The sequence below is a fragment of the Schistocerca serialis genome, chromosome 3 (assembly GCF_023864345.2).
Source record: "Schistocerca serialis cubense isolate TAMUIC-IGC-003099 chromosome 3, iqSchSeri2.2, whole genome shotgun sequence".
In the NCBI taxonomy this organism is placed as follows: Eukaryota; Metazoa; Arthropoda; class Insecta; order Orthoptera; family Acrididae; genus Schistocerca; species Schistocerca serialis.
The window spans coordinates 113,579,100-113,603,302 of record NC_064640.1 but is presented as its reverse complement, the minus strand read 5'-3'; the positions used below and the strand labels follow the sequence as shown (position 1 = coordinate 113,603,302).

Below are 24,203 nucleotides of genomic sequence, written 5' to 3'. Positions count from 1 at the left end.
TTCACTCATACATATAAAGTTCCAGAGAAACAGCAGAAGAATTTTTTAAAATATATTTTAGAGTTGCTTTCCCCTGGTACTGGTTCTATGGTACTGCTAGAGTTGGTGTAGTGGTTAGCACATTGGACCTGCATTCAAAGGACAATGGTTCAAATCCCTGGCCAGCTATCTATATTTAAGTATTCAATGATTTCTCTAAATCGCTTGGGTTGGATGCTAGAATGGTTCCTTTAATAGTGGCACAACTGATTTCCTTCCCCATCCTTTCCTAATCTAAGCTTATGCTCTGTCTCTAATGGCATTTTTCTTGAGAGGATGTTAAACTGTGGTCCTTCCTTCGTTCTATACTGCAGATCAATTACATTGGTCAACAAATAACTCTTATTATCTGTTACTAGAACAATATACACTGTTTCTGGAAGGTAATTTGTCCCTGAATACATATCTGATACCACAACTTCTGTAGGGGCCTCAGTTTTCATGTAACACTGGTTTTTCTATAACCTTATAGCAGCCTATGTATTACACACACACACATTATATATATATATATATATATATATATATATATATATATATATATATATATATATATATATATCTGTGTGTGTGTGTGTGTGTGTGTGTGTGTGTGCACTGACTCTCAAATATAAACGGCAAACGAATGTGTCATTGTACAAAGGACTCAAAGAAATTAATTGCATTAGAATAAAGAAAAGTAAGTAAATGTACCTGTAAATATTTCCTTCCCAATTTTCTGTGATATTTTGCTTCAGTAACGTTGCTTCATAAGGACCAGCAGTAGTTGGACAACATTGCCCTACACGATTTGCCTTCACAATACTTTTCCATTTGAGAACTGTCCTAGTGGAATCATTATCCATGTTCATCACCAGTGTACCGAGGTTATCTGCGAGAACACAAATTGATCATTCAAGAAATTATTTCTAGTGCAATGTGACTATAGTTCTCTTCCCTATGGTTACCTAAGAACTTATATTTAAGTTTCACTCGACAATGTGAGGAAGTATTCATCAGGCATTAATTACGTAATTTGTAAACCAATCAATATCCTTCCCTTATTTTTACTACACTGATCCTTGACAACCTCTCTCACAAATGCCTGAATTTATGTATAGGTTTATCCATAGCTCCCACAAAGTTTCTGATGAGCTCATTTCAATGTGCAGCGCAGGCAGACACACGTTAGAGATGTGTTATACATCTACATCTACATGACTACTCTGCAATTCACATTTAAGTGCTTGGCAGAGGGTTCATCGAACCACAATCATACTATCTCTCTACCATTCCACTCCCAAACAGTGCGTGGGAAAAATAAACACCTAAACCTTTCTGTTCGAGCTCTGATTTCTCTTATTTTATTTTGATGATCATTCCTACCTATGTAGGTTGGGCTCGACAAAATATATTCGCATTCGGAAGAGAAAGTTGGTGACTGAAATTTCGTAAATAGATCTCGCCGCGACGAAAAACGTCTTTGCTGTAATGACTTCCATCCCAATTCGCGTATCATATCTGCCACACTCTCCCCCTACTACGTGATAATACAAAACGAGCTGCCATTTTTTGCACCCTTTCAATGTCCTCCGTCAATCCCACCTGGTCAGGATCCCACACCGCGCAGCAATATTCTAACAGAGGGCGAACGAGTGTAGTGTAAGCTGTCTCTGTAGTGGACTTGTTGCATCTTCTAAGTGTCCTGCCAATGAAACGTAACCTTTGGCTTGCCTTCCCCACAATATTATCTATGTGGTCTTTCCAACTGAAGTTGTTCGTAATTTTAACACCCAGGTACTTAGTTGAATTGACAGCCTTGAGAATTGTACTATTTATCGAGTAATCGAATTCCAACGGATTTCTTTTGGAACTCATGTGGATCACCTCACACTTTTCATTATTTAGCGTCAACTGCCACCTGCCACACCATACAGCAATCTTTTCTAAATCGCTTTGCAACTGATACTGGTCTTCGGATGACTTTACTAGAAGGTAAATTACAGCATCATCTGCGAACAACCTAAGAGAGCTGCTCAGATTGTCACCCAGGTCATTTATATAGATCAGGAACAGCAGAGGTCCCAGGACGCTTCCCTGGGGAACACCTGATATCACTTCAGTTTTACTCGATGATTTGCCGTCTATTACTACGAACTGCGACCTTCCTGACAGGAAATCATGAATCCAGTCGCACAACTGAGACGATACCCCATAGGCCTGCAGCTTGATTAGAAGTCGCTTGTGAGGAACGGTGTCAAAAGCTTTCCAGAAATCTAGAAATACAGAATCAACTTGAGATCCCCTGTCGATAGCAGCCATTACTTCGTGTGAATAAAGAGCTAGCTGCTTTGCACAAGAATGATGTTTTCTGAAACCATGCTGATTACGTATCAATATATCGTTCCCTTCGAGGTGATTCATAATGTTGGAATACAGTATATGCTCCAAAACCCTACTGCAAACCGACGTCAATGATATAGGTCTGTAATTCGATGGATTACTCCTACTACCCTTCTTAAACACTGGTGCGACCTGCGCAATTTTCCAATCTGTAGGTACAGATCTATCGGTGAGCGAGCGGTTGTATATGAGTGCTAAGTAGGGAGCTATTGTATCAGCGTAGTCTGAAAGGAACCTAATCGGTATACAATCTGGACCTGAAGACTTGCCCGTATCAAGCGATTTGAGTTGCTTCTCAACCCCTAAGGTATCTACTTCTAAGAAACTCATGCTAGCAGCTGTTCGTGTTTCAAATTCTGGAATATTCCATTCAGCTTCCCTGGTGAAGGAATTTCGGAAAACTGCGTTCAATAACTCCGCTTTAGCGGCACAGTCGTCGGTAACAGTACCATCGGCACTGCGCAGCGAAGGTATTGACTGTGTCTTGCTGCTTGTGTACTTTACATACGACCAGAATTTCTTCGGATTTGCTACCAAATTAGTTTAGCACAACCTTCTTCCCAGGCAGTAATTCCTTCTGAGCAAGCCGTTTTTTTAAATAATAGTAAGTTTTTTTCTGTCTTTGCTGTCACATTCACACTGAAAGCAGCAGTACTTTCTGTACCACAGCTGCATACCAGGAGGAATTGCAGTTACCTATATCTCCACATTTATCCCATTTGTATTCATAATACTAGATAAGAGTGAGCTGCAGTTTGAAGTTCTCATATGTCTCCTTCAGATTAACCATATGAGAAACAGTAACAGAATGAAATTCTTGATCAGGAACAACTGAGAAACATATTTATAGAATAAAAAGTTCACTTCAGTTGCTGGCAACTGAAGCGAGTTGTTTATTTTATAAAAGAAGGGAATTCGTTACCATTGTGATATTGTGAAGAAGTACTGTTTTCAGACCAGTTTTACTCAAATATGTGAACAAGTGTTACTCATTTTCGCAGAAATTATGAGCAAGAGTCTCCATAATGGACTTAATATCATTACAAAAAAACATCTCACTTTCATTGCAGAAATATTCACAAAAAACAGCATGATAGTCATAATAAACACTCACTTTAATTCGCAGAGATGACGATTCAATCCTTGTAACCATAAAGGTAAAAGCTCAGCCTGTTGCTTTATCAAGTTTAAGTCAAAAATAAGATCGCTGAGATCCCCTTGAGACAAAAAGTGTGGCTCATTTGATTCACAGTGGCCTTGGAATGTTGGATCGGCATGCATATCTCCTTCACTGTCTTCTTTGAGTTCATCACCATATTCATCTTCACTGGCTGCCACATTCTGAGGACACACTGCTATCACAGTTCTTCATTCTGCTATATAGGTATTGTAGTATTCGTTAAATTAGGATTTTGTACAGTTTCCCTTGTTTTCAAAGCGATTCCATATTTTTTGTTGGGCAAAAGTCACCAAAATTTCGTAATGCATCTTTAAAAGAGGATCAAGTTTCCATTTTTGTGATTTCAAAGTTAACTCGCCACAGATATACGTTACAGAAAGAATGTGCGCTATTTACAAAGATATAATCAGCTTTCTTCTGAATTAAAGCATAAACAACAAACCTTCATGAAGAGTCATTTCCAACACTTTCCAGAACTTTCAATGCTGAGTCGTAAGTGGCAACATACAAAATGTGAAGATGAGTTTCAATATGCAACTAAAGTGAAGCCACAGCAAGTTGTACGACAACTGATACACCAGTGACATCATGTGCTGATGTTTCTACATGCATCTGTCAAAATTCCTGTGACACCATTTCCAATACAGTGAAAGATTGTTTGAACAGACATTGGTTCTGTCGTTCAGGTTATGGCATTACAATGAAGCCCAGAATCCAACAAGTAGAAGAGGAAGTATAAATGTGGGATCTGGAAATGGGTTTTGTTGCACAGGAATAACACAGGGGTATACATACATTTATAATTGAAGTAGCAGTCATAAGCGAAAATCCATTCGCAAACCACTTTACAAAAGTAAATTTTAAGTGATTGTTGAGATGCATATCGAGGTCTATTAAGAAAACATGATATGGACATTACAGATGCAGTGCTTGCTCGAGTGAAACTACAAGTGTCACTTCAAATTTGACATCTGGCAACTACCTGGCAGCTCTCCAGTATATACCACATTCCCAAAAGTTGGATGCTGAGCCCTTAAAGCTCATTTGGAAGCTAATATTTTCTCTTTTGCAATCGACATTACTTAACCAAGACGAAATATTAAAGCTACTCTAGGCTGAATATTGGAACTGTGTTTTCTAAAAGTGCACAAAAAGACATTGCAATCTAGGTGGTGATGGTATATTCATGGTCCTATATTAAAAGCGGCTTTCAAGCTGAAATCGTACCACCACCAGAGACCTTGTTACTTCCTTTCTAAAATTCGCTGAACAGGTGTTTAAGTGCACTTATGTTGCCAGTAGTTGAATCTGAATATACTGCCAATATTTCATTACTTCTCATCACTTATAGAATTAAGTGAGTTACTGTGCAGCTATAAATCACCTTTCATTAACTACTCAGTAATACTTACACAAGAATCTTATGCCTGCATCAGATAACAGAAGTATCATATAGCGGTACTTTCACAACATAAATAAACACTTTTCTATGTATAACTGCAGTGACAAAACCTAGATCTACCTGAAACCAGGAATACAGAAAGATGACATTGTATTTCTTTTAAAATACACACCATGTTGTCGTAGATTAGTCACATATAATTTGGAATAAAAACACAGACTTCATGTTGTTGGAGTTCCTTGGTGCTCTCACACAGAGTGAAATCTTATGCTACATCATTTTACTGTCATTATAGCTGTGTGCTTACCTTGCAGCATAAAATGATCAATTTCTTTTGTATTGACGAAGTACAGTATTACAATTATTTAAATTCAACTTCCACAAACTATCTCACTTGCATTTTCAATTAAATGTAGGAAATATTTTGTAACCATGCAAAAAATGAAGTGACAAGTATTTTAATACAACATATTTTGTTTATTACTATATGTTTGCTAAATATTTTTCAGAAATTAATATCGTCTGGTGCCAGCTGGACCTGCAGATGCACCACTCTTATAAGATTATACTACTTTGTCATGTTCACAGACATAGGCATTGTGATTCTCTATTTTATCTTTTGCAATAAGTAAATCACTACTGGAAAAGTGTTCCCAGATTCCATCCACAGTTTCCATCAATACTCAAAATCCTGCATTTCTAGCACTGATTTCAGAGTTTCTGCACACAAGATCATCCCTCATACAACACAATAAACTGTACAATTGTTGCTACTGACGTCTTCTTAGACATTTCAATTAGTTAAATTATTGACACATAAACCAAAACATAGCGATGGTGGTTCGAAATTCAGCCATAAGCTGGCAGTCGAAAGTCGCTAATTCTAGTATTACACTGTCATATTTCTTTGACAAAAATTTAATCAAAGATATGATCCAATATTCGTCACATTTGTTTGACAAAGATATTTGACATGGCACTAATCGGCGATGGAGGCAGAAAAGTGGCATCACAAAGTTAAAGCGACTTTAGTTTGTGTAACATGACTAAAAGTGGCGTCACTCAAGTGAAGTCAATTTTCTTGCAGTTCGAAACCCAGCTTGATTCTATGTCTTCAAGCATGACTCATCAGCAGTGCTGTCAAACCACCGCTATTTCTTGATAAAAAAAGGTTCTGTAGTCAAGATCGCATACATACTTCTTTATTTTCAACAACCAGTTTCGACACACTTCGCTGTCATCTTCTGGTTTTCAAAAAGTTTTGTTACACTACATTTTCATTGTGAGTTGAAGTCTCATGCCAGTCTGTGATTTTAGTAGATAAAATGTAGTACACTGTACAAATGATTGTCAGAAATGAAACATTTGCGATCAAAAAGCACCTCGCGCGCAATGGGCATGTCTGTATATGTAACGCTCACAGATCATTAACGAGTCTTTGAAATAGAACATGTAAAGCTAACGTAAACAGATGTGCTAATGTGAATGATGCTGTATACTTTGACTTTTAAGATTCGATATCGTCTGTGAGAGCTACATATGCAGACATCGTCATGTGCACAAGATGCTTTCTCATTGTAAATGTTTTATTTCTGACAAATATTTGTATAATATGCTACGTTTTATCCACTAGTATGGTAACTTGTCACAAGGTTCCAACTCACAATGAACACGTTTTGTAACAGAAATTTTTGAAGACCAGAAGATGACAGCAAAGTTTGTCAAAACCCGTTGTCGAAAACAAAGAAGTATTTAAGTGATCTTGGTTATAGAGAGCTTTTTATCACGTAAAACAGAACGCTCCTTCTCATCTGTCAACATGAGAGAATTTAATTACGTTTATTTCCCTGAAGTAGATTTCTGAACTGAGAGCCATGTGTGGTAATTCCTTGAACATATTTATATTATTTTTAACCATTGGATCTGCTGAACCTCTGAGTTAAGCCACAGAAGAGTGAGTAATTCGGAGCATTTTCAAATATTTCAATAGATGGAGTAAGGTGTCAGGAAGGAACTTGAACCCTACAGCCAAAGATAATTTCGTTTTCGAATTCAGCATTCACGATTTACCAAGGAACTCCATTCACATTTTTGGTAACAAAAATTTTGCAATGGGTGGTGCTTGATAAGAAATAAAGAACTGATTAATAAACCTGTCAATACCCAGTATCCCATAGTCTGTCTTTCGCATTTTTTTTCTTTTTAAGCTACTGAGGATCATTCTCATTGAGAACATTAGACAAAATTGTTAGTGATAAACTGATGCAAAGAGAAAACTAGGGAAATTCTCGTTCATTTAATTCTCATAAACAGTACAAAAATTTCCGCAGAGAAGCACGCAATGCAACCACTGTGGAAACTGCGATTGTTATTATATAGACCGCACTATCGACAATCGCAGCTATGCGCCAAAGTATATTGTTTATCTTTGAATTGAATGTCAAAGCATCGCAGGCAAAATTATCGGTATAGTGAACGATGGCTGAAAATTTGGGAAAACGACCATCGAAGGGTATTCTGAAAACCTCTTCAAGTTTTGAGAAGCCGGATGCACCGAAGAGGTAACTTTGCTTCTTTAGTTTATGGCAGAATTTCGTAGTGAAATCTTATGAAAGAAATATTACACAATGGTGCTTCCAAATGTATAGATTTTTATGTTGGTGTGTACGTGAGTTTCGAAAATGTAATACTTTTTTCAATGTTGTCATATTCTGCCTTTGACTTCTAAAGAAGCCTGCAGTGATGTAGACTAGAATATGTTGATAGTTTGTACTTTCCTGTTTCGACGTAAGTCGTAGATTTTCATTCGCCCAAAATTTTTGCTGTGACTTTTTTCCCGTGACCCACTAGAGCATCAAGGATTTAAAACATTGCATACATTTCTCTGAAATACGAAATAATTAACTTTCAGTACTCAAATAAAAGCAATGAATATAATGGAGCAACGTAGAGTTTTACGCATAGGTTTTGGGCGTAGTACGCAATGTCGTGAAAAGACGCCGGTCATTGTGCATTGCGTATCATTAACAACTTTCAATGTTTAGTTACGTTGGGAGTTCAGTCGTGAACTGAACTGTTTGTTTTCAATACACATTGTGTTTAAAAAAACAATGCTCGTGGCATGTATTGTGTACTACATTAAACATTGGTTAGTCCTAATACGTATTCGGTGTAGTTGTTTTCTTACTCGTTTTGTTTTCGCTGTTTTATTGGCAATTTGTATTAAATACATGTTTAGTATACTTTGTTAGTTCAGTAGCTGGACGTGGAAAACTTTGCTGCTTCCATGTTTGCTATTGCTTTACAACTAATAAAATAGTTGGTCTGTTACATTCTTGTCTTTTTTAATCAATTGCGAGGTATCAAGGGCTGTGTGTGTGTGTGTGTGTGTGTGTGTGTGTGTGTGTAAAAGACATTGTGTGCAACAGTTCCATAACTGCAGTAGTCTTCAAGACAAGATAGTATTCTGGTTAACACATTTTTCAACTGAATTATCAAGAAGTCTACGATTTCCTCATTAACAGAAATGAACATTACTGTAAATATTAGTTTTGTTTTTCATATTTTGTTGTTTCATTAGTTGTGATTTAAAGTTAACAATACTATACTAGTGACGACAGTCTGTTGCTTTCCTGATTTCGTTAGTGAGCTCTAGTTGTATGTCGCTGTTCTTTACTTAGAACAATTTGCTAACATTGTTGAATTTTATGAATATGATTAGTTTATTCATGCATGCCAGTTGAGTGCACTACATGCAGCTGTTACTTTTCTCTCTTCAGAAAATGGTGTTAGCAGAGTATTGTATGAGAAAGTTGAGTGGGTAATGAATTGTGTCCAATCATTCAGAGCGAGTTTTACATCTATGCGTGTACTCCGTAGCATGTAAAGGCCAGTTCTTATTTCCACTGACTTGAGGGGGAGGGGTGACTTCTTAGATGCTACTGTGAAAGGTGTTATGTCATTCTAATTTATTTGTGGAAGCAATAGATAGGGGTGCAATGATATCCATAATTTGTGTCCTGAAAACAAGTTCTTGGTGTTTTTGAAATATAAAGTACAAAACTCATTATTTTAATATTTCCAAATTCAGCTGTCCTTCTAGATATGTATTAGGTGTCGTGTTGTTCCAAATTTCAGATTTACTGCCGAGTTGTATTGCAGTACAGATGCTACAAATATTTTGTAAAGAATTCTTGTAAAAGTTGCAGTTACTGTATGTTGTACCAATAAATTGAAGCTTGTTGATCACTTGACCAACAAGTGAGCTTCATGATTATACTGGTGTCTCCTCACATTAGGGTTGCCAGATTAAATTGACGAACATATCAAACATTCCAAGGTGAAAGAATATGCTAATCAGAGTTCTGAGAGTGACTACAGTAAAACACTAAGAAGCCATAAAAATTTCAGTTATTGTTGCTATTTACAGCCTCCAATACATTTTTGTCTTTTTGGCAAAAGCTTTTTTTTTTCTTTTTTGTCAAACCACTTTTTAAGATAACCTTCAGCTTTTTTGTAAGCTATGAGAGCTGGGTTCTTGAATTTATTTTCCTCGGTTCCATTTGATTTTAACATATTTCTTGGTTCGCGTTTGCTCCAAAGAAACAATTGCTCCTGCATAATTCAATATCCTCTTCTAGTGTGACGAAAATATTACATAATTCTACAGGATTTATGTACTATTCTGATTCCAGACTTTTGATGCATTTGTGGACTTCATTTAATAAATCATGTACAAAATAAATGTAGCACTTTGGTAATCCACTTTCTTCATTACTAACAAAAGACCAAATCAGCTAATTGCACTCATTCTCACCCCCCTTGGTGAAAATGTATTTTGATCACTTTCCACCCAAGCAAAAGCATTTCACGGCCGGCAGTAAAGTTGCCCACCTAACTATAACAAAAGCAAAGCATTTTTTAAACACCTCCACTGTTTCAGCATTGATAGCAAAATTCATGGAAAACATTTGGCACAAGACTTTCAGTATTGAAAGATAATAATTTCATGCATTGTTTTGCTGCATTATGCAAGACATAACAATTGCAGCTAGCTTTAATGATTTTTTGCATCAGATTTTGTAACTTTTGAAGCACTGAGCAGGTACAGTTATAATGAGTAAATAAATTAGTGATATGAATGGAATTCTAAAAGTACCAGGCAATGTGTACATTCTAGCAAACACAGGGCTGAAGTACCGAACAGTTTGGTATATATATATATATATATATATATATATATATATCTAAAAACAAAGATGATGTGACTTACCGAACGAAACCGCTGGCAGGTCGATAGACACACAAACACACACAAAATTCTAGCTTTCGCAACAAACGGTTGCTTCGTCAGGAAAGAGGGAAGGAGAGGGAAAGACGAGAGGAAGTGGGTTTTAAGGGAGAGGGTAAGGAGTCATTCCAATCCCGGGAGCGGAAAGACTTACCTTAGGGGGGAAAAAGGACGGGTATACACACACACACACACACACACAGACATATTGGTCTTTAAATATGTCTGCTTGCGTCTGTATATGTGTGGATGGATATGTGTGTGTGCGTGCGCGCGCGTGTGTGTGTGTGTATATATATATATATATATATATATATATATATATATATATATACCTGGCAGTCCAGTCACACATACATCTCTGTGAAACATAACTAAACTCCTATTTGGCTTCAGTAATTATTTCAAAGTTGGTTTAGTACATTGCGAATTTGTGAATTCCAGAACTTCATATTTCTACATCAAGAGTAATTACTGATTGTTGCTCCAATCTGACATGCTTTGAGAATATGATTCCATCAGAGAACTTTCCTTCAGTGCTAATGCAGTGTGTGAAAAGACAGATTTCAAGTAATACTATTGATTCTTTACTTCGCGTAAGTGTCATTCAAATGTATATTCTTCAGCAGGCATTGAAGTAATCTTGAATCATTAAGTTTTGTATGTTAATGAAAACCAAATCTGCATCAAGAGACTAGGTACCACAATATCTTAATGTATTGTATTAGAACCAGTTGACTACATACATTTAAACTAAGTTGTTTCCCTAGATGTTTGCATTTTCTTGCTACTGTTTTGTTTTCATAGGAAACAGAAAGAGACAAAATGGGATGAAATGAATATAATAGCAACACTTCATCCACCTGACAAAGAGTATGGCCATATGAAGATCGAGGAACCCAAAACACCATTCAACTGGGTTGATGAAGATGCAATGGTAGATGAACTTGATGCGGCTGTACTCGCAGAGAAGTGAGTTGGTTTTAAATTCTGCTTGTGCATGTTTTTGAATGTAAAGGTATTTGTACTGTGTTCCATTTTTTATGTTTAACAGTTTTCTTTCTCCTTTGTGGTTTCTAATAGTGCATCAGGTGATTCTCGTAATACCAATGAAGTGTGAATGCATTGAGGCTGGAATTGTGCTTAGTTAAATCATTTTGTACTAAGAAAAGGGCTAACACCTTGTTTATGCCTTTTTGAGAGCAATATGAATTTAAAGAAAGTTTTGTGTGTTGCTTAAGTCATGTCACCTGGTTAAAACAACCTTTGATTTAAAACCATCCCTTTCTTACAGTTCTGGTGACCAAGTGGTCTACTTTAGTGCTATTTCTCAGAATTCCGCATTGCCTTTATCTCCGAATATGCACGGTCACATATTATGTCTTGATTAAAGACTTTCCTATATTATTGGCATTGCTTTGTCAGCATGGTGTAGTGTTATTTGAAGTGTTGTGGGCACTGGTGACTTTGCCTTTAGCACTCTAGAACACTTAAATATGAATGAACAGAACTGTTAAATCATCAGGGAAGACCTCACAAAAATAAAGCAAGACACATTTATCCACGTCTTGCAAACTATCAGAAAAGCAAACAGGTTTTTTATGTGGAATGTTGTAAAATTCTTCATTTTATCATTGGCAGAATTTTTAGGGCTCTATAATGAAAAATGTAGAGTTGGGAGTATATGTAAAATTATTTAAACACCTCAAATTTCTCGTCTTTCTAATAGAATACAAATGGTATGGTACTGTTGCTTGGAAAGTGGTTTTCTTCAAATAAGATTAAAGAGCAAAAAAATGTGGGAAGTGCCATATTGTTGGTGTACTGAGAAATAAATTGTTCAAAAATAATTTGCGCCACTAGCATATCTGTGGCCATGTGACTGCTTATATGCAGAGGGAGTGGGAAAAAACGAAAAGTTTTATTAAACTGAAAAAGTTAACTGTTTTAGGGTGTAAACAAAGCAGCAACAAAGCTGCAGTCACTGTGAAATTGCATATCTGTGAAATCAAAATCTACCAAGGGTAAAATTTAACAGTGTTGCTTTACACAGTTCATTGTAATATGCCTGGATACTCCTAGACATGCTGTCTACAGTGTGGCAGAGCTCGCTGCTACACACATTTGTCCCACTCGTTGGGAATAGGGAAGTGTCCAATTCCACCCATATGCTTTGACCTCAGCTGACCGTACCAAAACACCTATACCTACATACGAAAATAGGCATAGGTCATTTCCCTTAACCTGTATAGGTCAACTATAACTACTGACACAAAAGAGCCAACACCTACAACTACAAAAACAAAATCAAAACCACAACACCTCAAAAATTAAAAACTCAAACATCCCTACGTAAATTAAAATGCATTCAATACACAATACACAAAACATTACATCTAGAGGAAAAATAGACAAAAAAAATTACTTACCACCAACAAATTTTGGCCGGCCATCACACACACACACACACACACACACACACACACACACACACGACGCCATCAAACACAACCAACTCAAACTCCACGCCGCAATGACGTCACACACAACACCCATACATCAGGGGTCAAACCAGACAGGTGGAATCGGACACTTCAGTTTACCCCTACTCATTGATAGTGTAGCTCTGTCTTAATCTGGTGTGTGATTAGGATTTCTGCAACTCTGCATTGCAAGTTTGGTCTGAGACACGTTTAATTGGGGTAATGTCAGCAGGTTCTGCAAGCCATTCCATTTGGTTGATTCCTGCCTCCTGAAGGAAGGTGTTAATGAAGTTAGCAAAATGTGCTCATGCACTGCAGTCTTGAAAGCAAACCTGTTGGTTAGATCTTGAATGTAAGACTAGACAGCAGGTTGGTGGTTACTATCTCAATGTGGCACAAGCCTCCAGTAACCCTTGGCAGTGACGTGAAGTGTGACAGGGTTGCCGCAAGTTCTGGAAATCAGGGATCAGGAAATTTCAAATCTGTCCAGGAAATAGGGGAAATTTGGGGGGGGGGGGAGACTAAAAAATGTTTTCTGTCTCAGTGGACGAAATGGTTTGTTTACTAAGATGTTACGCATTTTCGCTGGCTGGGCGCAACTGCATGCGTGCGTTGCTTCCCTATGCCCTCGTTCCTACTGATTCTCCTCTTCCTGCCACTCCCCTCAGCTTGCAGTCAGTGCTGCCACCACTTCTTGCTGCTGGCCTAGCAGCTGCCGACAAGAGGCAGAGAGGCGCGAGGAGTTGTTTGTTTGAATCCGATTCTTAGAGATCGTTGACACTGTGGCGAGAGACGGTGGTGTGCACATTTGTGTCTGAGTGACTGTGTGAATGTGTGCATGCTGGTTTTATGACAAAGGCTATGGCTAAAAATTTAGTTGTGAGTATGATTGCCTTTTCTTTGTGCCTGTCTGCAGCTCAGCAATCCTCTTTGCAGTGGGTTGCTACCTATCCTCATTAATATTGATTTTCAGAGTATTCGTGCAACTTATCTGTGCGTGGATTGATCATCGCAGTCTCATTTCATCGACATGGTGTCTGCGACACGTGAATAGCTGGCCACATGAGTGGACTTCCATGATAGGCCTAAACCGCAGGCCATTTCTATGAGTATATCTAACGGATCGGGCCTGCTGATCTGAAGCCCATCATTTCCCACTAATGTGCAGACCCTGCCCGTCAGATCTAGTCTCACTGATCTGCCTGCAAGCCAGATCTGTTTGTGTGTGGCATAATGCAGCAGATTTTCGTGGTTTATCTGTTGACCGAGGACTGTAGTGCTCCTCGGCAGTCCAGAGGCCACAGGCAATGGACTTCAGTAATTGTGACTGTCTGACTGCTAGTAAATTGTACAGTGCGGTGTTGTGTAGACATTTTATTTATTCTTGTACATTTTGGCACTTCAAAAGTAGTTTACATATTAGAGAGTATGGACCATAAGAAGGAAAAAAATTGTGGCAGTCGCTGGCAGTTTGTACGCTATGTATTCAAGTATTTCTTGAAGGAAAAACCACACAGTACCTGTAAAATAATAGACATAACACAGTGGGTAATAACTGACAATAATGAACATAGTAGAACCAACGTTTTATTGGTGGTAACCTATAGTGTTGGTTTACACAACTCTTCCCTGCCTTATACACTTCTCTCACGAGGCCTAATTTTTCTGGGGTTATATCTGAAATCAGTGAAGGTATTTTAAATCTGTCTTGCAACTCCAAAGAAATGTGTATTTTTGTCACCAAATGTTTCACTTTATTGAAATAAAATAACATCTGTTGTCTTAATGAAGCATATATACCATTTGGCTTGCTTTCTCCATCTAAAAACAGTTCATTACAAAAGATGTTGATGTTAACACTTATGACTTTTGCTCACACATTTAGAAATACAGAAGTCCTTACATTTTTTTTGTCAACTTATGTCTGTGCGTACAGTTGAAATCTCAAAATTTGTGAGGGAAATACGCTAAAATTTGTCTGGAAATCAGGGAAATGTCATGGAATTTCACTTCAGGAAACTTTTGGCAACCCTGGTCAGAAATCTGTACATAATTTAGACCCAGAATGTGACTGACTCACCACCATACTGAATACGAGAGACTGCTTTCCTGAGATTTGTGGTGATACCTGTCCCCTCCACACACACCTAAGGTGATATTAAGGTATCAGACAAATCTTGTACATGAGAATGAAGAGAACAAATGATGCAGGCTATGTTTTAGGTGTTCACTTGCCCACTTTCTTCATCCACCAAAGTGCTGGTGGGGATGGAGAGGGGGGTGCTCACTATTATCTGTAATTGATGCATAGCGGCCAAACTCATCATGTGGAGATGGTTGTATAGTTTCGGGGTAGCCATAGTCCTCTCAGTTGCTCCAAAAGGACAGCATGCAGATCTGTTGCTTTCTCCTTGGAATGCTAAAGAGCTATAATTTGTAGTTAGCAGTCATTATCTAGTGATGTTCTCTGTGGGTGACACGGAATCCTAAATTTCATAGCATACACAACTCAGTTTGGGGAAAAAAGTGGACAAAGCATGTTCTTTTTCTGTAATCTTCATATACTTCCATGTTATGTACATAATTGGAATGCTTTTGCATAATTCCTAACCGACAGCTCACGAACTGCAAGAACTGTAAGATATATAGCTTGCTTTGAAATACTCATTGTCATAAACAGCTGCACCCAGAAGAACCTGACCGGTACACTGCAAACTGGGTGGTTATGTTGTACATCATCAGCTATGCTAATTATTAGTTTGCACAGTTGGCTGCTCACTCAAGGATCGCAGTTAGGCCACGATTTCAAGCCCATCAATTGATATAAAAGTGCCCCAAAGAGCTGTTCTGGCAAGTATGAAGTAGGGTGCATGACCTGGACATGCATGCACTTTGCACATGTGCAATGTTTGTTGATCAGGTGCCCAGCTGGAAGTGTTGGAGAGGGGCCACATTGTGGCCCCATGAGAGGTTGGGTGGTCCTATCATCATACTGCATACTACGCGAGTTGTGCGGACACCACCAGTGCCCATTGTTGGTGGCATTGGATACAGGAAATCATTTGTGCTGGACATGTAGGATTTAGATGCCCAACAACCACAAGGAATGAGCACCACAGAATTATCCGCTGCATTTGAGCAGATCCAACCACAACAATAAGGGCAAGTCAGTGGGATGATCTGCCTTCTTCTATACAACATACTGCAAGTGTTAGTACTGTTGGCAGGTGGTAGCTTGACAGGTGGCGCACTGCACACTGACCATTACGATGCCTGACACTCACACAGTGTTGCACCCGACTCACCTGCTGTTGGCAACGATGAACATGGGGCTTTTCAGAGTGCCACAAAGAGTAGTTTGTAGTCCCCCATTACATGTCCCACCAGACTGATGTGATGGTGATATCCTATGGTGCTTATTCACTTTTAGTATTCCTCATGGGCTCGGTGACAGCTGCACGGTACATGAATGATGTCCTGCAATTGGTAGCTCTGCTTTTCGTGAATACACTTACGCCCTATTTCTACCGGACAACTGTTATCCTCATACCGCTGCTACCTCCTGAGCATGCTGTGCAGCTATGGATACACTGCTACGGCCAGCCACATAACATGGTTGCTCCCCAGATAACAACTGTAGGTTCCGTGAAGCATGTCATCAGGACCCTCACCTCTGTGGGATCTGCTTGGTCAGGTGCAAGCGGCATGGGATGGAGTATTACAGGGGAAAATCTGATACCTTGACAATTCCATACCATGGCATCTGGACCCTTCCAGTCACAATAATGGGTGTCCAATGCCAGTTTAGCAAGTACATTTTGTGGCAGCGTAGCGTAGTACATGTTGGGCCCTCAAAGTTGAAAGTGTTATCATTTCATATGTGTGGAACCATCTGCACACAGTCCACCTCGTCCTTCTGGGAACAGCTTCTTTCCTGAGAATGAGTGTATGAAATAAATGTGCAGTGCATTGAAATGAATCTCTCATTGCCAAAAACTGAAGAATAACAGCAAACTGCTTCACAGGAATTGCTTTTCTGATTTTTTTTAACAAAAGGCTCCATCAAATAAACTATAATTACAAAATTGGGTGGCAACATCAAAGTTACTAGAAGTGGGACCTTCTTCCACATTTAGCATACACAGCATATCATTCATACCATCCAACCTGATGGCAATGTCTTTCTTTGCTGTACACAATTAAGTACACTATGTAAAATATTGGCAGCTTCATTGTTGCAGTCAGTGTGAATTAACATACAGAAATGTTTTGTCACTAGGATGGATGGGGAGATGATGATAAACATGTTGCAGACCTGTTCAGAAACAATAGTATGAACAGAAACATGTTTTTGGACTCGGAGTAAATGTGGATTAAGCTTGAAATGGCCTGTAAAGTGTTCATGGATCCAGTATTCTACACAAGCCACATTGTCTTGTTCACAATTGATGACTCTTTGGTCTACTTAATTGCACTGAAAATAGGGGTTTACTGTTACCTGCGTGACACAGGTGACTGTACATACAGGTACTAGTGACTTCCTGTGATCTAGTAGGTACTGAGAATTATTTAGATCAAAAAAATTGTCAAGCCACTGGTGCAAAACTTTGGAAAAGTTTCTAGAAAGTAGTGTCTGTTGTAAAATTGAGACCTGTGTCTTCCTTTCTTGCGTGGAAAAATACACGTGTAAAAGCAAATGGATCTTCTGAAGAATCCATTAATTTAAAAGAATGTTTTTCCGTTTTACCCATATAGGTATGCTTCATCATTATTTGCAGCAACTGTAAGTTTTGTCATTATATTAATTCACTGTCGTACCTTTTTTTGGTGACTTTGCCCTTAGCCATACCAAACACTTAAATTCTCATGCAGCTTTTCTCAGGTGCTGGGGTGCATGAAAGCAGCTGACTTGAATTCCAATATCTCAGCAGCTTTCGTCTTTGTTAAACTTCCGTTATTCTCCATTGATGATGATTGATTTTCTTTCCACATAGGGACATTCAAACTTTCATTTTATACTTGTTTTCGACATGTGTGCAGTATTGTGCATTCACTGTAGTTCTACCATTGCACGTTAATGCCAGTTAGGCAATAACTAGATTATTTTTCCACAAGAGAAACCACTTATCCCTTAATCTAAATGCCATAAACTTTTTAAGATAAAGCACATAACTGCAAATTGTCACGTACACTGACTGGACAGAAAAGACATATCCAGTGAGATGCTTGAATGTTTGGTGTTGGGGACACCTTATATTAGAACACATGGCAAATACGTTAAATCTTTTGCTGCTACAGAATTGCTCTGCAATCTGTGATGAGGGCGCCTTTTTGTTATGTCTGTACTGGTTGCCAAATGCTGGTGCCTGGTGTTCCGGCCAGTGTGAACTAATCTTTTTGAAAACTTTTAGGCGAAAACATTTGATTTTTGCACATCTTACACTTATTAAGAACTGAATTTCTTTTAGTTATCTGCCATACTTACTGTGCTTCATATTGTTGCAGTGAATGAAATGTAGATACGGTATCAGAATTACATTTAAAACATAGAGCAGAACATGTTATTTCATTCTCGAATTACTGAGTCGTATATCCGACAGATTGTTGCATGTGATGCGCCCATTCATATCCTTGTCCATCGCAAATTGTGGTCATATCAATTATCGCATCTCATAAATTATTCATGTTATCGAAACAAGGTTTTTCCAAACGATGGCATGCAATGAGGTACATTTGCACTGGACACTACGAGAGGGCAGTGCATGCATTGATCAAACATGCAGTGCTGTGGACACACCAGGAACTGCGTTATCAGCAGTGGAATGTTGCTAATTACGCAGTGGTTGGTCACTGCCAGTTTGCCGTGGCATACAGAGCTCTGTCTACAACATTGTTAGCATGCCACAACAGTGTGTACGTGAACCATTTGTGCAATTGACGGAGTGTGAACAAGGGCGTATAGTGGGCCTGTGGAAGGCTGGGCGGACATATACCAGAATTGTGCAACACATGGGTCATGAGGTCTCAACAGTGCATCGATGTTGTCACCAGTGATCAGCAGAAGGTGCACATTCCCATCGACCTGAGTCTGGACAGAGGCGATGCACAGCTGCACGCTAAGACCATCACATCCTACAAAATGCCGTATTGGACTGCACTGTCACTTCACAAAGACTTACGGACACTGTTGCTCCAGGGGTATCAGCGAGAACCATTCGCAACCATCTCCATGAAGCTGGGCTACAGTCCTGTGTACTGTCACAGCATCTTCTACTCACACCCCATGATCATTCAGCCAGCTTCCAGTGGTGTTGCGATAGGTGTTTATCGAAGGACGAATGGAGATATGTCGTCTTCAGTGATGGAATTGCTTCTGCCTTGGTGCCAATGAGGGTCGTACGCATGTGTGGCATTGCGCAGGTGAGTGCTAAAATCGGGTGTGTATATGACAGAGGCACAAAGGGCCATCACTCGGCATCAGGATATGGGGAACAATATCCTACAGTGGCTGTACCTCTCTTGTGATTGACGCAATGTTGAACAGTGCACGGTACATTCAAACCATCATGCTACTGTTTATGGACTGGCAAGGTGATGGGCTTCTCCAACAGGACAAGGCACATCCACATGTATCCCATGTCACCCAACATGCTCTTGAAGTTGTACATAAACTACCCTGGCCAGCACTATCTCCAGATCTGTCCCCCATTTAGCATGTTTGGGATTGGACAAAATGTTGTCTTGCGTGGTCTGCATGTATGGCATGAACTCTGGCACAGCTGGAGCACCAGGTGGAAACTGAATGGCAGTCCATTCTGCAAGAATACATTCAGCACCTCTAAGATTGTCTCCATGGAAGAATTGCAGCCTACATTGCTGCAGAAGGAGGGTATACACAGTACTAGCACTGACGTTGTGCATGCTCTGTTGACATACTCGTGTGTGGCTCTGTCTGAGTGATCATGTTGTACAGGGTGATTCAAAAATAATACCACAACTTTAAAAATGTGTATTTAATGAAAGAAACATAATATAACCTTCTGTTATACATCATTACAAAGAGTATTTAAGAAGGTTTTTTTCACTCAAAAACAAGTTCAGAGATGTTCAATATGGCCCCCTCCAGACACACGAGCAATATCAACCCGATATTCCAACTCGTTCCACACTCTCTGTAGCATATCAGGCGTAACAGTTTGGATAGCTGCTGTTATTTCTCGTTTCAAATCATCAATGGTGGCTGGGAGAGGTGGCCGAAACACCATATCCTTAACATACCCCCATAAGAAAAAATCGCAGGGGGTAAGATCAGGACTTCTTGGAGGCCAGTGATGAAGTGCTCTGTCACGGGTTGCCTGGCGGCCGATCCATCGCCTCGGATAGTTGACGTTCAGGTAGTTACAGACAGATAAGTGCCAATGTGGTGGCGCTCCATCCTGCTGAAATTGTGGAATTTGCAGCTCTCTGCTAGCTCTGCGAGTCGATTTTCCTGGGCTGCGAACAAATGCTTTCTGGATGCGTGCTACATTTTCATCACTCGTTCTCGGCCGTCCAGAACTTTTCCCTTTGGACAAACACCCATTCTCTGTAAACTGTTTATACCAACGTTTAATACACCACCTATCAGGAGGTTTAACACCATACTTTGTTCGAAATGCACGCTGAACAACTGTCGTCGATTCACTTCTGCCGTACTCAATAACACAAAAAGCTTTCTGTTGAGCGGTCGCCATCTTAGCATCAACTGACGCTGACGTCTAGTCAACAGCGCCTCAAGCGAACAAATGTACAACTAAATGAAACTTTATAGCTCCCTTAATTCGCCGACAGATAGTGCTTAGCTCTGCCTTTTGTCGTTGCAGAGTTTTAAATTCCTAAAGTTGTGGTATTCTTTTTGAATCACCCTGTATATGTCCTCAAGAATGTGGCAACAAAACTTCCCCCTGCGGAGGCGACGAATTAATAGTGTTCGGCTTTCATTTTCCAGGAGTGCATTTACCCAGCTGCAGCCCATCTACCTCCCTTGCATTTTCATAATAGCCATAATAAAATCTTAAACTCTGGTGTGTTTTCTAATTTATGTGTTTCTTTTCCTCCATTGCTCACTGGACAATCCTCAACTTTTTTAATGGTTTTCACATTAAGTCTGTCTTGCTTTCATGAGTCAAAACTGGCAGGACATGCTGATTCTAAGCTTTTGCTTTGAGACACATCAGAAGCACGGTTTTGAAACCTGTATTTAGTTTCAAGGATATTGTACTTTGCTTGTTCTGTGCTGTCCATCCAGTCACAGTTCTGAACAAGCAAACTTGTCAACTGATTCTAGGACTTCATTGCTAATGTATTCTGTTTCCATCTCAATTTATTGGTTAAGCATTGTAATTTTTGAAAGTCTCCTCAGGTTTGCTGCCGGAGCCTAAAATCAACTCAGTTCGATGTTTCGACGATCCAACTGGTCACCGTTTTCAGGAGAATGCTGCTTCTGCTGATGAGGCCCACTGAGAACTAATGCCAGGCTGCGAAACAACGTCCTATATAGGCCACCATACAGTACACGGCGCATGCACCGCCCATCACGGTTGCTGCCCCCAAGACGGGGAGGTGGCGCCGCCCTTAGTAGAACACTGGCGGCGGCGATATATTGCACTCGGGGCCGCACCGAAGAACGTTCTTTTTTGATGTGGGATAGTACAGGATTCCACTTCCTGCCAAGAGTAAACCCAATGTATCTGTTGATTAACTTATCCATCAACCTAATTTCAAGTGCCTCTTCATAGACACTGTTCCAAAAACCGGAAGTGTTGGCAACTATCTCAGTTTCGTCAAATTTCATACCATGTCCCTCATTTAAGCAATGTTTTGCTGCTACTGCTGATTTTTCCGTCTGGTGTAGCTTCATATGACAGCAATGTTCCACACACCTGTCATGAATTGTGTGAATCGAACGGCCAATGTAAGCATTCCCACATTGACACGGAATTTTGTATACTCCGGGTTTCCTAGGCCCCAAATCGTCTTTCACACAGCCAAGTAGTTCCCTAATCTTAGAAGGTGGAAGAGACACACTCTTAATATTAAAATTCCTTAAAATTCTTCCAGTCTTAAACAATATCCCTCCAGCATAAGGAAGAAGGGCCACCTACCTATGTTCCTCTTCATGCGCCTCCAGTGATGGTCCATACTCCATAGCCCGATGAATATGCTTCTCAGAGTATCCATTTTCCTTAAAAACAGCCATAAAATGTGCAAGTTCTTAGGTTAAGTTGTCTTAGTCAGAAATGGCATATGCTCTGCGTACCAAAGTCCTAAGGATGCCACTGCATTTGTGTGGTGGATGACAACTGGTAGAATGCAGATTCCGATCTGTGTGCATCAGCTTTTGGTGAACACTATGATCCAAAGTACCTTCTGGTTTTTTATAAACCATAATGTCTGAAAATGGAACCATTCCATCACTTTCAACCTTCATGGTAAATTTAATGTGGGGATGAAGACAGTTGAAGTGGTCCAAAACTCTTTTAAGAGCATCACGTCCATGGGGTCAGATGAAGAAGGTATCATCCACACATCTCCAGAAGCACATTGGTTGCAAAGCCGAAATCCTCAGTACCATATCCTCGAAGTCCTCCATAAATAAACTGGCAAATGTGGGTGATAAAGGACTGCCCATAGCCACCCCGTCGTTCTGTTAAAAAATATTGCCATTAAATAAAAAATTAGTGGATGTCAGCACATGATGACAAATCTTCACCAACTCATCATCCAGTTTTCCACTGATCAAACTAAGGGACTCTTCCAGAAGGACTCGTATAAACAGAGATACCGCGTCAAAACTCACTGATCTGAAGTACCCAGCCTCAAAGATTTGTCGCCCAATAAAATCCACTGAATTGGAGGTATGGTGTTCACACTTGCCAACATATGGACTGAGAAGAGATGATAAATATTTCGCTAGTTTATAAGTGGGTGCACTCAAATTACTAGCAATAGGGCATAGAGGAACCCCTTCCTTATGCAACTTCGGCAGACCATACAACCCAGACAGAACGCCAGCACCAGGATGAAGTTTCTTACATAAATCTTTTGACAACGGACTCCTTGTGCTTAATCCTTTTTGTGGGGCACTAGATAGACTCCTGTACGCCGGGTTGTAAATCCATTTTTAGGGCATAATCATCCAACGTTACTACAACCATGGCATTCCCCTTGTCAGTTGGTAAAACTACTACATCATCATCATTCCTAAGGGAACGAATGACTGCTCTGTCTCTGTGGAAGAGATGTTATCAATTTTGTATGATTTTTCTGGCCTGGCTTCAAACTTGCTCTAATAAGTTCTCTGATTAGTTGTTGAAGTTTTTGTGTTCTAGTGTCAAACAACACAGTGTCATCAGGAAAATGAAGGTGTGTTAGTTATGCCTTACTCCTAAGTTCTCCCAGTTCAAGGATCTCAAAACTTACTTTAAGATTACTTGGAATAGTTTTGGTGATATCGGCATCTTCTTATCTGACTCCTCTTTCCCTGTGCTCATGTATAGTTGTACCATTGATATATATATATATACTTCGGTTTATTAACATAGGTTGAGTAGATGGTTTGTTTCATAAGGGCTATCAGAAAAAAAATGTTGAAACTGTTCAACTCTTGCTTTGATAAGATTTTCCGTACTGGAAATAATGTTGGTCTTCATGATCATAAATTGTGACAATGAATGGATGTATGTATGTGTAATTTCAGAGCTCAGTCAGTCTCTTCAGGTGTCAGTTTTGTTGAGGGGGTACGATCGCTGGTAAAGCTGTTGAGAGGAAATCTCTTAAGAGCTTTACCTTGTACCTTTTGTACGTAATTGTACCACATTGCAAGAATGTTGTAGCAATTACTTCTTAATTTTTTTAAACAGAATAATGGTGCAAATTTTTGTCTAATGAAGTAACAACTGGCAAATAGCACATCACATGTTGGCAACAATTTATACTTGACAAATTACTTGATTTGTAGGTTTGGTTTCTCACAGTAATCTAAAAGGTTGACAGGGTGTATACACTCTGGGACATCCGGGGAAAACCCTGAAATTTTTCATTATATTGGACTTGAGTTAAATTTTTGTAATTTTGACTGGTAAGAAGTGATGAACAGCAAAATATGTCAAAGGCTTTAGGATGAAGACTATGGAATACTTAATAACAATAAACTGCTGCCAGCGAGTGTGACGTCACAACTGTTTACATAAAGTATGTTTGAGCAGTTGCCCACAGGCTCACTTGCGTGCGCAGTTGAGTTGCGTGTGGGTAGTACCTTCTCCCTCTTCCAATTACTTGACGTGTGGCTGTTAGCTGTATCAGCAGTAGCAACAAGCAGCCAGATGCTATCCAGAAAAACTTCTCTGACTCGCCCAAGCTGCCAAAGATTGCCGCATGTGCATAGCA

At 39.4% G+C, this 24,203-nt stretch overlaps 1 protein-coding gene across 1 annotated transcript in view; it reads left to right on the top strand.

Annotated features, from left to right (window-relative positions):
- The first annotated feature begins 7,435 nt into the window (after positions 1-7,435).
- Positions 7,436-24,203, top strand: part of LOC126471544 (protein phosphatase inhibitor 2-like) — a 33,295-nt gene continuing 16,527 nt past the window's right edge. The window contains exons 1-2 of the mRNA XM_050099770.1: positions 7,436-7,564; positions 11,101-11,265. Coding sequence (XP_049955727.1) covers positions 7,482-7,564; positions 11,101-11,265 — 248 coding nt within the window. The 5' untranslated portion in view covers positions 7,436-7,481. The remainder of the gene's footprint in view (positions 7,565-11,100; positions 11,266-24,203) is intronic.